The sequence below is a fragment of the Paralichthys olivaceus genome, chromosome 7, assembly GCF_024713975.1.
Source record: "Paralichthys olivaceus isolate ysfri-2021 chromosome 7, ASM2471397v2, whole genome shotgun sequence".
NCBI classification, from domain to species: domain Eukaryota; kingdom Metazoa; phylum Chordata; class Actinopteri; order Pleuronectiformes; family Paralichthyidae; genus Paralichthys; species Paralichthys olivaceus.
This window is the reverse complement of record NC_091099.1, coordinates 24,710,739-24,725,967: the sequence shown is the minus strand read 5'-3', so window position 1 is coordinate 24,725,967 and position 15,229 is coordinate 24,710,739. Positions and strand designations below refer to the sequence as shown.

General features: G+C 41.1%; 2 protein-coding genes across 2 annotated transcripts; one reads left to right on the top strand and one right to left on the bottom strand.

Moving 5' to 3' along the window:
- Nucleotides 1–433: 433 nt before the first annotated feature.
- Nucleotides 434–6,071, bottom strand: LOC138410839 (flagellar attachment zone protein 1-like). Its single transcript, XM_069528553.1, has 5 exons — nucleotides 5,805–6,071; nucleotides 4,196–4,336; nucleotides 3,224–3,424; nucleotides 2,195–2,382; nucleotides 434–662 (listed from the first exon to the last, which is right to left on the bottom strand). The coding sequence occupies exons 1-5, from the start codon at nucleotides 6,069–6,071 to the stop codon at nucleotides 434–436; spliced, it is 1,026 nt and encodes a 341-aa protein (XP_069384654.1).
- A 3,750-nt stretch (nucleotides 6,072–9,821) lies between these two features.
- Nucleotides 9,822–14,545, top strand: lyve1b (lymphatic vessel endothelial hyaluronic receptor 1b). The gene is made up of 6 exons (XM_020078823.2): nucleotides 9,822–9,981; nucleotides 10,638–10,800; nucleotides 12,031–12,170; nucleotides 12,278–12,649; nucleotides 13,616–13,694; nucleotides 14,068–14,545. Exons 1-6 carry the CDS (start codon nucleotides 9,897–9,899, stop codon nucleotides 14,261–14,263), a joined length of 1,035 nt encoding a protein of 344 aa, XP_019934382.2. The 5' UTR covers nucleotides 9,822–9,896; the 3' UTR covers nucleotides 14,264–14,545.
- The last annotated feature ends 684 nt before the right edge of the window (nucleotides 14,546–15,229 follow it).

Genomic DNA, 15,229 nt, shown 5'->3' with positions numbered 1-15,229 from the left:
CAGCAGCTGCTGCATTGACCCTTTGTTTACCTGGATAAACTCCTCTCTGGCTCCTCTGGACTGGACTCAGGAGTAGAGATGTACACAGGGTCTCCCTCCTGGATGAAACCATATTACATGTTTTATTAGACTAACTGGTTTCACAATGCTACTGTCAGATTCAGCACTTGTCACTGCTGGCATCAATTCAATCATCTCACTGTGAAATTTTTCGGGGAGCCATCTTGATTCTTGAGGATTCGAACTCTCTGGTTGCTCTCAGTCATGCAAAGGAAGAAGCTCTGCGGAGAAAAAAATTCTATTCAACAACAATCCCAGAAATACATGCTGAGAGTTTACAATAAAGAAAAATGTGCATTGATGCATTTGTTTTAATGAAACAATACAAACACTAAAGCAAACGGATGACGAATGTTGCAACATCTGTTATGTGCTAATGTTTTCTCACTGCTTTGTTCTGCCTCAGAGCCTTTAGGTCCTCTTGAGCTCTGAACCGGTCTGCCAACCCCTGGTGCCTCTCCCTCCAGCTGAGGCACTCGGCCGTTCGGTCCTGCCTCTCCTTCTCGGCCAGACGCCTCTCAGCCTCGGCCTCCCGCTGAGCCTGGTTGGCCTTTTTGCTCTCCTCCTCAGAGGCAATCACTCTGCGCCGGCTGATCGTCTCACTGTAAACAGAGCACTGAAATTACGTCCCAGAATATTCCATATTTGCAACCAGATAGAAGAGACATTTTTCAGATTCCATTTGTTCCCTTTGGGGTTATTACTATATTCATTTTCTTTCTTTGAGTTATTTTGGAACCTTGATTAAAAATCAGACATATTTAGATACAGATATTTGAGTGTTTGCTCTTCTTCTTAATTTCCCTGGTTTGCAAAGAACTTCAACACAAACGTGCTTATTTAATGCAGATACAACAATTATAAGCAGGTAATTAAACCCTGTGGTTTACCTGCGTTGCCACATTTATGTGGTGTGTTACTTTAAATCATTTCTTACTGAGCACATCTGGTTTCAGGAATTGACCCCCACCTCTCCCCTATTTGAAGAATTCTTTTTTTGTCCCGTTTCTACAGACTTTCAGTTCTTCTCTCTCTTTTTCATCATCTCCACTTTTTTTTTTAAACTCTTCCTGTGCAACATGTTGGGCTCTGACTATGCTCAAAGAGTTGTTCTGAGACATTGCCCAGTGACTGACCTCAAGGATGACCTCAATCATTCAAGCAGAAATGTTTCTCAGTTACAGCTGATTTTCATTTGTGCTTCCTTCACACAAATTCATTCACAAGAAAACGTCTTGAGCACAGAATGTTTAGCAAGTTCAGTCAGAAGATGGACAAAATCATTGTTGAGCAAAGGCCAAGATGATACCACTGCTTCTGGTTTTGTGGATGAACTGTCAAGACTAGATTAGCAGAAAGCCGTCTCTCATCCTCTCATCTTTATATACACACGTGTTGTTTGCTGTTATATGTTGATTTATATCGTCCTGTAGGTGGAGTAAATTGTTTCCTGATATGGCTACAATCAGGTTTGACATTCTGACTTCTTCCTATTTTTGGACCAGAAGTGGGAGACATTTTGCACTGACAATATTCTTCCTCCAGGCCTCTTGTTGTTCCAACTTCCCCTCTTAAACACATACTTGTTCCTGTAGCTCACTGCCAGGGTTCGGACTGTGCAGCTGATTGGATAAAAACAAATGATCCAACAAATGTAACCATAAAAACTAATCTTCACCCACCTGTGTGTTGAGTACACAGCAGCACAGCTGAATAGTGTATGTTGCTGCTGCAGGGCAGCAAATATTAGATTTATTATTTTCTTTATTTTAATTGTATTATTATTACTGACTACTCCTTTAATTTCTGTATATATATATATATATATATATACATGTCTGACTCTGCCCTGATGGAATTTGATGTACACCAGGGCTCTATCCTTGGTCTTCTTACCTTTCTTTATATACATACATGCTTCCCCTCTACAGTGTCTCGTGGGTTAACCATTATTCCATACCACTGTTATCTGACCACACTCCCTTTGACTGTTAGGCAGGTTATGAATGGCTCCAAATGAGAAATAAAGAAGTAAAGTAATCTCAGTCAGAAGGGAGGGGATTTCTCTACTCTTCTGTTGTGTCCCATAATTCACTTTGGTTTCATTGCCCGATGCCACTGTAAATGCACTGACCTCTCTTTAAGCTGGACATTTTCTTGTGTGACCTGTCTCAGCTTGTGTCGGAGGTCGTCTCTGTCCCCCTCCAGGCTCTTGTTCTCCTGCAGCAGGGACTGGTTCTCCCCTGACACCCGGTCCAGCTTCAGCTTGGTTTCAAAACAGTTCTTTTCTGTTTGTGCCAGTAAAAGCTGTAGATCGGTGTGCTACAAAAAAAGAGCAGATGCCAAATGAATCAGTAGATTCTGTCCACTGATAATGTTATTTCCTTTGTTGGTCCTCAGGGATAATGCTGTAATAAGGAGCGGGTCTCTCTCCTCTGGTTAAAGATGTGCCATTTGCTGTAAATTGCACTGCTCCTCAACACATAAGTGGTGAGGATGATGATTTATATTCTGTCCTCTTGCCTGGGGATGGAGAATGTCATGTGTTTCTAAGTAGCGCCACAAAGACATCACCACTTTTCTGATCTTGGGTTCTAAATTAAAATGTTACTGTTTGTTATTATAACAACTGGTGGCCTTGAGTCCTTGAACATCTCACGCCAGTGAAATGATCTGAGGTCTCCTGACCTTACCCTGTTGAGTCAAAAGACCTTATCATGAAAAATGGTAGGGATCAAGCCTTTTCTATGAACCCTAGATTATAGTGTGTCCTTCACTATTAAAACTTTATGTCCCTGTCTGTGTTTTACATTCGAACTTGCTTTGAAAAACGCTTGTGTTACTGTCTGACTTCTGACCCTGTCTGTGGCTCTCTGCATTCAGCTAATTCATTACAGAACAGAAAAATAGATCTGATCTAGTTATATACTCGTACTATTTTACACAGACACATATGCTCTGCTCGCAGTTGCGTAACAGGTGCTTAACTCAACATGCCTTTTTGATTAAAAACACTAACTGCTGAAATTCTGGATGACGTTGCACAGTGTGTATCATCCCACCAACCGCTGTCTCTGGTTATCTCTGGTCTGTTGCTAACAAGTCATTGGTGGGTGAGTGCACAGGTCAGGTGATGATGTCTGTGTCGTGTTTGTGTGCGTACATCTTTTTTTAGCTGCCCCAGCTCATCGCTCAGGCGGCTCCTGTCAGCCTCGGCGGCCTCTTTGTCCCTCTGACACCCGAGGGCCCGGGCCACTGCCAGGGCCCTGCTCTTCTCTGCCTCCCCCCTGGACTCCTCGGCCTCATCTGCAGCACGGGAACACAATGTCGCCCTCTGCTGATTCTGATACAGCTTCTGCTTCAGCTGATGGGGGGCAGAGCAAGGTAGAGAGGTGGTTGTATGTAGTGACTTGGTCAGGAAACAGTAGAAGCCGGCATTTGTTTCTAGATGTAACACAACACCAAGCACTCAGCGGAAGAATAAGACACAGCTACATGACAGGAATGGATATGGGTTAATGCTTCTGGATGGAACTCCTTTTCACATTCATGGAAGAACACCCTCACATCAGATTAGAAGAAACTATTTTAATGTCAAATGCAGAGTTATGCTAGCCTTAGCTACAAATGTATAACGTAAGTCTGTGTTACAAAAGACAGGTGTAGACTCATTGAGCATGGAAACTAGACTAGTGGTTGCATTATGGGAAATGTAGGATTCAGTGGGTTTGGAGCTTGACTCACATGGACAAGAGTTAGTAGGTGTTCATGATAGTAAAGGCCATTCCCCTGAGTTTGCATGTGTAACATAGCTTTTAACCTGTGACGCAATTTCAGAAGATGTTGACATTTCAGAATAAATTTTGGAGAAAAAATGTCATTAAATTCTTGGCACCTCAGAGACTGTGAATCTGTTTTTGATGTATGAAAACAGATTTTTATTTGAGGCTGTCAAAATTTATTTATGACTTACAGTAAACCGTTCATCATATTGCAGCTGATGTGAGGACAGAGGGTGTAGTTGTACGCTGGTTTTGATACTTTCTTTTTATTAGTGCTCAGAAGAGGCAGGCCTTTACTTTCTTATCTCTTGAGTGATGTGCTGCATAAGACTCTGTCCAGTGCTTGGGTGTACCTCTTTGACTTGGGCCTGCAGCTCCTGGTTCAGGTTCCTGAGATTCCTCATAGTCAGCTCATTCTCCGTGCGCATCATGATCCGCTCCATGTGGATCTCATTTGATAAGTACTTGTTTTCTTTCTTCAGATCCTCACATTCCTGATGAAAGTTTACATTATCGCAGGTATGTGATGTGGACAAAAAAAAAAAAAAAAAAAACAGACTCTTAAAATGATGGATTATACATAATGAGGCCAAAAGAAAAAAGAGACTAACAATTACCTTTCATCAGACGGAATGGTTAACTTCTCTGGATGCACAGTGCTTTGAAATACAACCGATCTGTCACATCAAAAAGTTCAGACTTGCAGCAAACTGATTGGCGCCAGCAAGAAAATCCGCATTCCAACAAGGCCATTTTGCTTCACACTTATCACAGCAAATAGTTGCTCCTCAACATCCGCTCTCGCTATCGCTGTGACCATTTTAGGTTACATTTCATCCTGAAGGTCAGAGTTCACTGCAGACATCAAAAACATGTCTCAGTAGTGTAGGTTTGAGAGAAACAATCTCCCCACAAGATTTATTTAGTAGTTTTTACGGAAGTTTTCTTGAAGCTGGTGAAAGAAGAACTCAGCAGCTGATGTCTTATGTGGAAGATTTGAATGTAGACTTGATGCATCAAGGAGACCAGAAGGTGAAACAACATCCAAACACTAACAGAGTAACATGAGCTATTGTCGCCCCAGCATCTGAAGATGTCTCCCACAGCATCCCCATATATCTTCCTCTACTTGTGTCACCCATTCTAACAGCTCATCAATGAATGGCTAGAATTGCTGTCACTCTCTATGTTACATGAAGGTGCTCACATCCTGTTAGATAGTTCAATCTAAATATGCATTCCTAAACCACATTGTGTCCTCACGTCTGGACACTGGTGGAAAACACAAAAGAGTGGAAGTTGGTGTCTCTTTGTCTGGGACATCTGAGTTAGATATGAAAGTCTCTAAGTGTAGACACTACAATGTACTGTTGGTTGGTCCTTTATCTATAACCTGACCTTGGGTACTGCTTAGAGAGAGAAGGGAATTAGACAGGAATTAGACAGGCACTGTTTCCTGGAAAGTTCCACATTCTTCCTCACCACTTGAACATACTCCAATTGAAGATTATGTATTTGGCAGAAAGCCCCAAGATAGAAACTAGATGGATTTAGTTGTGAGAATATGTTTGAGTGTTACTTTAATCCACATTTTATCTCTCCAGCTGTACAACTAACCCTTAGTTGGGCATCCTTCAGAATGTTTTAATCTCAAGTTTCACAATAAAAACCAACAACAAGCTGATCACACAGACCCACCACACACACTGACAGCTCCAGCTTTTAGCCAAACACACACGCACACACACTCACACAAACACACGCACACAATACTATCATAAAATCAGACACTTTACTGAGGATCTTTTAATGGATAGATTTTAAGATTTGTAGATAAGAGTTTAAAATGGACTATAAGACTACAACAGTTATTTGTGCTCCACGCACTTATTAAAGCAAACTAAATCTCTCGTGATCTCCCTGATCCAACACACCTCCACACTCAACCCTCTCCCCCCTCACCTTCCTCTTTCTGACCAGCTCTCCCTGCAGGTGGTTGATCTGGAGGAAGGAGCCGTTGGAGTTAATGGCGCTGATGGGCCTGACCGCCCGTACGGGCCTCCTGGTTGGCCTGGGGAGATCCTTGATTTTTTCCGTTACCCCATTCCCGAAACGACTGCCTCGATTGACATTGCTACTGCTCATGGAGAAGGACTTATACAAACTGCCGTCCAGCGAGGATGTCCCAGCTGTCTGCAGGTCCGTGTGAGATTTGGCTCTGAGCGACATTTTAAAGCTGGATCAGGGTTGTGCGCTTCACCGTCACTGCGATGATGCTGAGAGAACAACACCTTGAATGAAGTTCTCAGTTTCATGTCGAGTTCATGGGGTGGATCCAGTCACCAACTGAGCATTATTCATTATTCATTAGGTAATGTGATAGGACAAACCTGTGTAGGTTGGAGGCAAACAGTCTCTGTGTTTTGGTAGGAGGACTCCTTTTGTCTTTTAATGAGGATTTTCACATGAGATTTTCAAATAGATCAACAATAGTGAAATATTCAACCCTGCAATAATGGTATGTTGAGAGGCAGGGACAAAGATTTGATGGGCTCCTCAGGTAGACAGAGCAGTGAAGACAAAGAGGTGCAGGGTCAGGTCAGCTGTCACTGAGACAGGAAACTACTGTAGGATGTCTTTTGTTGCACCTCAAAGACAACAACAGTGTCACTGTGAATTTACATAATCCTCTGGAGGTTGTTGTTCTAACTTTGGTGTGTTCATGTGCTTTCAAGTCAGAATGAGGAAAAACATGGATGCTGTGAAAAAGATGTTTTATATTTAGAGCATGTGCATTGTAACAAGCAGCATAGGAAAAGGATCAGGTGTGACACACAAATATAAATCCTGTATCTCTATTGGCTAAACATTTTGGGCACTGATGGACATACACAGTTACAAGAGTGCAACATATTCAAGTTCACATTAAAAGCTTTTGTTAAGAGATGATTGAAAAAAATGTTAATTGCTTCATAAATTATGATGTCAGCAACTCATTAACCAACATTTTTACTGACTCTCTGAATTGTCGTTCCATCATCAGGTGGCGTTAACGTGAATCTGCCCAACCGGGAACACATTTTTCAGAGTATTGCAACATCACACCGCACAATCAGTCGTACTTCTTTGAAAGCCAGATACAGGCAATGAGTGAGGAACAAGTCCTTTGCTATTATTGCTTTGTTATTTGAAAAGTGTGGGAAGCCAAAGATAAGGATATCTTTATTTATGTATTTCAAAAGACATGACTGAGAATAAGTGATCACGTCATTTCTTTTGACCATGACCACAATCTTAGCTAAGTACATTTGGATACAGAAAGGCCTCAGACAATCACCTTTTGTCCCCGAAGGCAACATTCTGCAATGTTGCTGTCTGACAGAAAATCGCTGCACTTTCATCACTCAGTTATGCTTTTCCCTCATGTTGAGTGAGATGAGACTTGCACTCCTCTTGACCACGGAACTGTGACCAATTAGTCTCTCCTCCACGCTCTCTCTCTTTTTTACAGCCTGACTCCAGTTATCCATGCTGCAGCCTGAAGCAGGCAGGAAGGCCCATTGTTCACATCACATTTACTGAGTCAGGAAAGAGGGATATGTTGAACTCCCTCACCTTCCGCACCACTGTATATCATAACATCCTTGCTGTCAGAAAGTGATGATTAAATGAACACAAATACTTCAGACTGACAGGGAAAAGCAGCTCTCATGCCGACGTACCTCTATCATTTCCACATTTAGGTTTTCCTAATGCTGGGTTGCAGAGATTAGAGAGGTATGCAGGCTTTTGAGTGAAAAAGAGGCTGGAATCCCTGGAATGAAAACAGTGTGAACTGTTAAGCACTTCAGTGAGCTAGGAATATTGAGGGTTGATCTGAGGGGAGTGCGCTCCAGTCTGGACATCCAAGCAGCGGTTAACATTGCTCATTTCATCTAATGTAAACTTAAAAGTCCATGAATAAATCCATTATTGAGCCCTTTTATTAAAGCTCTGAGAAATGTTTGCATCAATAAAACAAATGAGAAATGATGTTTATTACTGATTTCCTGAGTTTAATTTTCTTTCCGGGGGGGCAGCTCCTCCCGTTCCTGTTTTTGTGCTAAGCTAAAATAATTGATGGCTGGCTGTGACGTCAACTGACAGATATGAGAGTGGTACCAATCTTCTCATCCAACCTTCAGGAAGGAAGTTACTTTAGTTTTTATGTCTACTACTGATATTAAACCCTTCAAACAGAGCTCTGTTCATATTTAAGACCAATACATTGAAATGTAGCAGTGCATATTAACATTTATTTAACTGAATTAGAAATGAATACAAATACTAAAGTGGACCATTGCCCGCCTGGCCTGTCTGATGTCCCAGTTTCCTACTAGTTTTGTTTATCTTGGTTTAAAGGTTATATATACATTATTTGCTGCCACTAGATGTCACACTAGCACCAGCATCACATCACTGAAACATTCGCTTCTATCGATTACACCTCCACCCTTCAGATGTGGCTGAAACAACCATGTCTGAAGAGCGCAGCGGTCCTGAGCCATTCGACTGGCACAGGCGGTCGTGGTCTTATCCACTAGAAAACTCGAGAGACAAGAAGCCCACTACTTCACGAAACAATTCTGTCGCAGTGTGGGACAGCCGGGGCTGAAGAAGGCCTGTCTGAGGACATAGGTATTAATACACCTGGTATTAACATGTGGTTTTTGTGATCCAATCTCAAGTGCATGTCTGATTCTGATTTGTCGCACTCAGATCGTATATATATATATATATATATATATATATATATATATCAGATGTGTGAACACACACACTCAGAGCTGTCCACTTGTGATCGGATCGCAAAAACCTGGTGTGTAGGGGGCCACAGAGGCTCAGGAGGTAGAGGGGGTCTTCTACTAGCAGGAAGGTTGGTGATTCCATCCCCGTCTCCCCCATTTCATGCACCGAAGTTTCCTTGGAAAAGATACGGAACCCCTGATTGACCCTGACGGCTGTGCCTGCAGTATGTGAGTGATGTGTGATGGAGAAATGGTAAATGGTCTGTATTTATGCTTTACATCTTAGTTTTCCGTTCACCCATTCACACACACATTCTTACAGTTAATGTGTTTTGTCACCTTTATCGAATCTGAAAGCTCAGTCAGGGAAAACGATATCATCATGTTAACAAATACAGCACTGGGTTTTGTGGGGCCTGTAACAATGAGTGAGTGGATGCAATGTCAACACAAACGATTAGAAGTGAATGTGCCCCACACACTGTCAAAGGTCTGGTCCCCGACTGTGTCACTAACGCTGAACATGAACACAGATCAAAGATGCTACGCCACTGACGCCATGTTGTTTCTGTTGGCTTCTTTGATGAGTGTCACACTGTTCTGATACAGTTTGAAGCAAAGTGAAGAAGTCTGAACTGTCTTTTTTCACACGTGGGGCTGTAGAAACATTATATGAAAAAAATATATTAAATAAAGGCAGCTTAATTGAAGAGTTAGAAGATTATGTAGAGGAGAAGAGGGAATGTCGTTAAAAGACAGAAGCACAGGAACAGCGTGGAGGAAGTCCCCTTTCCGACAGGACTGTCACATTTCTCTGCACGATAAATGCTGGCGAAGCAGAAAACCACAAAAAACACAGAGAAAAGCCACCGGTTTGATAAAGAAACAACCAGCTGCACATGACTGATCAGCTCACACTTATTACAACTAATGGTTCCTGTCACCCACCCTTAATATTTCCTGGAAATCCTCCTTGTTTTTATTTTGAACTCAGTTGGTATTTAATGAGTTACGAGTGTCCTACTTTATGTCCGATAATAAAAACAGCAATGTTTGGATCAAACACAGTGAGAGATACTGTCAAGGTCTCTCTGATGTGGATGTGAGTGTTATCTCGTTACAGGGCATCAAGCAGATTTGACCTTCACTTCCTGTTTCCTCTTCTCATCCACATCACATTTGTTAAGGGGCCTTTTCCCTGCATCTGCATTATTTGGTTTTTCACCTTCGCCCACTGCAGTTATAAACCTGCTTTTTAATACAAAACATGGCAAGACTTTGGATTTTGACTCAGTTTGTACTTGTGTGTTTTGCAGCCTCTTTTCTTGCCTCTGAATCCAATGTAATTAGAGGTAAGTGGGGTTTTTATTGCTGAAGGTTTTGACTAAACATTTGCACATTTATTTACTCGTGTATCTATTTATTTATTTCTGTATTCATTTATATTGCTGGTGTGAAAATGTTCATGTCACAATGAATACATGCACTTATTAAACGTTTATTTTAGAGTGGCTCTAAACTTCTGTGCTCTTTGTTGTTTTTCATGTGATAATCAATCTAAAGGTTAATTCTATTGTGTCACAGGCAAATCAAAAAACATCAGGAAAACATGAAAAATGTATTCATCACATGTTATCATTAGATAAATGCAGCAAATTTCTTTTTTTTTTACACTTTTCAACTTTACCAGGAATTAAGCCTGTGCACATGTTTATTTATATTTGTGCCTATTTATTTTGTATCACCCATACATATACAATTTATATTACAGTACATAGTGATTTTAGAGCAAAATTGTATGATGAAATTATAATACAAATTACAGTAGACTACTTTTAAGACTAGAGAAATCAAATAACTTTGTATAATGTGATATTCTCCAGAATTTACTCCAGAATTAAGTTTGTTCTTTGGATCAGAACAGAACTGTAAAGCACATAGTATATGTGACATGTTGATGGTGCTGCATGCTTTTTTGTTTGTGAATCTTTGTACATCATTTCGGCAGCTCCTCAAAGTCCCAGGGTTGCCGGGGTCTTCATGCTCATTGAAGGAGGAAAGTACACGTTGAACTTCACATCTGCCAGAGCTGCCTGCATGTTACTGAACGTTACCATAGCAACCAAAGACCAAATGGAGCGAGCGGTGCAGCGAGGACTGGAATTGTGCAAGTAGGCTGAAAACACATGGTGACTGCTTGCAGTGATGCAGCTGTGAATACCTGCTAAGTGACTGGCTCATGTGCAGTGTTGAAGTTTTTATTGTGGTAAAATATTCCATCACTTCATCATTCAATTATTCAAAACCATTTTGAACCATGTGCATTATGTCATATAAGTCAACAACACCAGCTGAAAAAAACACAAACACCCACCAATCCATCATCTGTACCACTTTAGCCCCCAAACGGTCCCTGCTTGTTCACTGCTTTGTAGTGCTGAAGATGCCTAACTGGTTGAGTCCTTCAGTTTTTTATATTACCCGATCAGTCACTGCAATAATTGGTCAGATCTGTTTCCTGTAAGTCCAGCATCTTGGGTGTTTTGAATTTGCTTTGTCACTAGTGCTTGTACCTTTTTTTCAGTGAAATCTTATAAGGTGAGGCAAAGACGTTTTTCTGGAGATGGATGATGTCTTAAGCAGAAATATTTATGAACTGCCAACATCAAATCTGACCTCACCTCACAAAAAAGCCTAAAAAGTCAGGGTGGCAGGATATCATTACACCTTATGGAATTGAAGCAACAATGTCAGTCCATCCATCCATCAATTATTAATTCTGCTTACTTTTGAGGTTGAACTGGAGCCATAGGCTGGAGCCAATGCCCGCTGATATTGGGGAGAGGTGGGGTACACCCTGGACAGGTCTCCAGCGTATCTCAGGGCCAAGACAATGCCTAGCCTGCTAAATTAACTACAACAAAAACTAAATCAACAAAACACATTTAAATCATAAAAGATATTCATAATCACAACCGACAGCACATTTTAAATTTGAATCAATTCTAATCTCCATATTTACTGTTGTCATAGTGTTGCTCAATTCATACGTTGACGTTGTTGTGGTTTAGTCCTCTGCATTGTCGCCACCTGGGGGACCGTTTCAACAATTTGGCTGTGGTTGACAAGAAAGCCCCTGGCATGTCAATCAGTTTTCAACAGTTCCATCATCATTTTGTAGTTTTCAGACTCAACCAAAGCTGCATGTGACATCACCTGAGGCAGTTGATCAGATTTCGCAGTTTAACCTGAAGCCAGAAAAATCTTTGTTTTTCACGTATACAGTTGTCGACTCCCCTCAGACCGTGTCTACAGACTTGGAGCCCCACCTTAAAATTAGTGTCAGTCACCTTACAAGTCTATTCATGGTGTCATCCACCCTTTATTTAATGTTTTAACAGATTTGGCTGGATTGCGGAACAGATCGCAGCCATCCCACGGATTATATCTGACAGGAACTGTGGCAAGGGCAAAACTGGGTTGGTGCTGTGGTCTACAAGTGTTGACAAAATGTTTGGTGTTTTCTGCTTCAATGCCTCAGGTACGGTTTATTTGAACCTACACAATCTAAGGTTTTATTCAAGATACATTTATTCATTAAACTTTGAAGAAAGCTCCCATCTACACCTTTTATCCCACCACTTGCAGATTCAGAGGAAACTCAGAGTACATCAAAAGCCGCCCCTCAAACCTTCACAACTCCAACCATGCTGACTTTGCTGACTCAAACCCCAACACCTACCACATCTACGGTTATATCAACAACCAGGGCTGCGTCTTCAAGAAAGCCAGAAACAACTAAATCCCCTGAGCAGACAGCTGCTTCTACTCTCCTGGTCGAGACAACACGTTCAACTAAGATTTCCTCCACCTACACTTCTCTCAAGCCTTTCTCCACCGATATTCCTACATCTCTCTCTCACCTCATCAGCTCAAAACCAACAGTCCACACTGTTGCCTTTTCTACTTCTGTCTCCGTCGCGCCTCAATCTAAGAACTCTGCAAAAACTTCTCTCGGAGGTATGGCCTTATCTTCTTTCATCTTTTGATTTTCATCTTTTGGTGGCTGTGACTCTTGTGTAATAGTTTTAGAAGAAGGGGCTAAATATGATTTAACTTGCCAAAGAAGCTCAGGGGGTTGAGTGGGGCGGGATGAAAAACTATAAATTATATTGCACTTCCTATACTCACCCATCAGTTCGAGTCAAGTGTCTTGTTGATATAAAAATGCAACTGATTCATTCTAAACACTTTAAAAAACATTTTACATATTTCTATTCTAAAATCGATCCTGGGGAGAAAAAAGCCTTAAAACTCTATTATATATAATGAACTAACAGTTGATTTGTATACAGGTATGTTAAGAAACACAAATGGTTAAAGGTTTTAGACACTTTTGTTTGTTTGTATATAGATTGTAATGGCAGGTAATGGAACTACAGTGATCAGCTGCAAAGTACTATGGTAACAAGCTGTGCTGCTGTACCATTGTTTAAATAATGCCCATCAACCGACCACTCATGCCCCACATCATAGAAATCACAGAATAGAACAGAGCGGAACAGAATTATTTCATGAACGTGTTGACATGAGCATCAGGATTCTGGTTTTGTTTTGAGCATGTAAACAGCTCAGTTTCAGGAACATGGATATCCCACCTGGAGTATTCTCAGCTACTTCATCCAGGTTTTTGAAACATGTGCAAGAGGCTGAAATGGTGAGAAATCGAGACACAACTGCAGGCGGACAATCACAAACCTGGGTACTGTTATCAGAGAATATATACAAGGAACATGAATAGCAAGGGTTATTCAAGTTCCACCGAAACCCCTTGTATTGAATATAAACAAATAGAGTATAAGCCTCAAAACCATAATGCTAATGCACATGAAAATGCGTGCAACAGTGGCGTGTAATCAGCAGATTGTGGAGAATAAATAATGAGAGTTTAAGTCAGTAATTGATACATTTCTGTGTATTTTCCAGTTGTGCTTCCGGCCCTCATCATAGTTGGCGTCATTCTCTTCCTTCTGACAGCAGCAGGTGCCATGTGGTACTACAAACTGTGAGTCATGTTTTCAGATGCCGTGCATCACTCTGATCCCTGTCTGAAGCATCTCTCCTTAAAACATGTATAACAATGATGTGGCAACAGAAAATGGGCTTCATTAATTAGGGATATAGAATAATGAATGTGGTTCCAACCTGGAGAGAAAGTGTTTGGAGTCACTTCTATCTTTAATTCTCATTAGGTCTGTTTTCTTTGCACACGTAAAACCAAGCTTTTATTACAAACTATGTTACAGGAGGTATTTTGACACTAGAACGATCTTACAGCCTCGTCAATGTCTCTACTGAATCGAATGTCCTTTCAGTGATCAACATACAGTATGTGATCTTTCTAATATGATTATTTATCCTCTCCTCTTTTCTCAAAGGAACCCATTTTGGTCTCTGGGGCAGCAGAAAGACGACATAGAGACAGAGATGTGGAAGCATACAGACAGTGAGATGGACCTGCACAGTCAACACGGAGCAGAGGAGGAGGATGACTATGAAGAACCAGACAGGAAGTACTCCAGTGATATCACGCTGTGTGTGAATCCAGACATCAAAAATAACTTGTCAGAGTAGCTTCACCATATTTGTGAAGAAGATTCTCTAAAGTGAAATGAATGGACAATATAACCCAAATGTTTAAAATGAATGTTTAATACAGACTCGAGGATGGTTTGTCTCCTAAAGGGTTTGATTTGTTTCTTCGACTTTTCAATGTGACTGTAAATATGCACATACTGTACATCTATATCTATATATGAACGTTTTCCTCTAAAGGAGCTGCAGTTACTCAGTCCATCAGTTCTTAAGGAGCACGTTTATAATTTTGAAATAAATCTACTTCAATTGTTCATCAAATGGTGCATTTATTTTCATTAAATCAGAAGACATATGTTTCTGCGGTGGCCTGCACTAAAAATTACCATGTTTCACATTACCAGGTACAAATGCATAAATTCTACTTTTACAAAGTTAATAATGATCAGTTTTAACCAACACACTCAAAGACGTGTTTTTGCTTTAACATCAAATTAAAGTAGTTCCTGATGGTGTTGTACTGGAAGGTTTCTTAATCCAGCAAATGGGGGAGGGAGGAGTGCCCAGGGGGACCACCGCACCCTTGGAAGACCATGCGTTCCCCTATATTATTTGTTCTTTCTCCACTCACCCCAACAGGTCCTGGCAGAGGCCGTCCACACCGAGCTCTGTGGTTTCTTCCACCTGGGAGTTTTTCCCCTCGCTGTGGCTCATGCTCACTCGGTGTGGAGCAATTTGGATTTTGTGTTTCTTAAGATCTTGGACCTTTTGTGCACCACCCTGAGACAACTGTTTGTTGTGATACCGTGCTATTAAATACATTTGATTGATTGAAATGGGAACTAGCCAAAATAAGAAACACCTCTTAATGTAATGTAGTCCAGCATAAACCTTTCAACCTATGACACTCAGTAGAGTTCATTCCTCCACCCAGGCCCAACAGTCCCCTTACAAACTAACCATCTAACCATTATTAGATCCAGATTTGTATTTGGATCTCTATCC

Bases quoted from the DNA above. Each gene is read 5' to 3' on its own strand.
- LOC138410839 (XM_069528553.1), bottom strand. From the start codon at position 6,071: ATGTCGCTCAGAGCCAAATCTCACACGGACCTGCAGACAGCTGGGACA. The intron at 4,337-5,804 runs GTGAGGGGGGAG...AACTTTCATCAG, and splicing joins AGCTGGTCAGAAAGAGGAAG to GAATGTGAGGATCTGAAGAA. The intron at 2,383-3,223 runs GTACGCACACAA...CTTTTTTTGTAG, and splicing joins TGGGGCAGCTAAAAAAAGAT to CACACCGATCTACAGCTTTT.
- lyve1b (XM_020078823.2), top strand. From the start codon at position 9,897: ATGGCAAGACTTTGGATTTTGACTCAGTTTGTACTTGTGTGTTTTGCA. The intron at 9,982-10,637 runs GTAAGTGGGGTT...TCATTTCGGCAG, and splicing joins TGAATCCAATGTAATTAGAG to CTCCTCAAAGTCCCAGGGTT. The intron at 13,695-14,067 runs GTGAGTCATGTT...CTTTTCTCAAAG, and splicing joins GCCATGTGGTACTACAAACT to GAACCCATTTTGGTCTCTGG.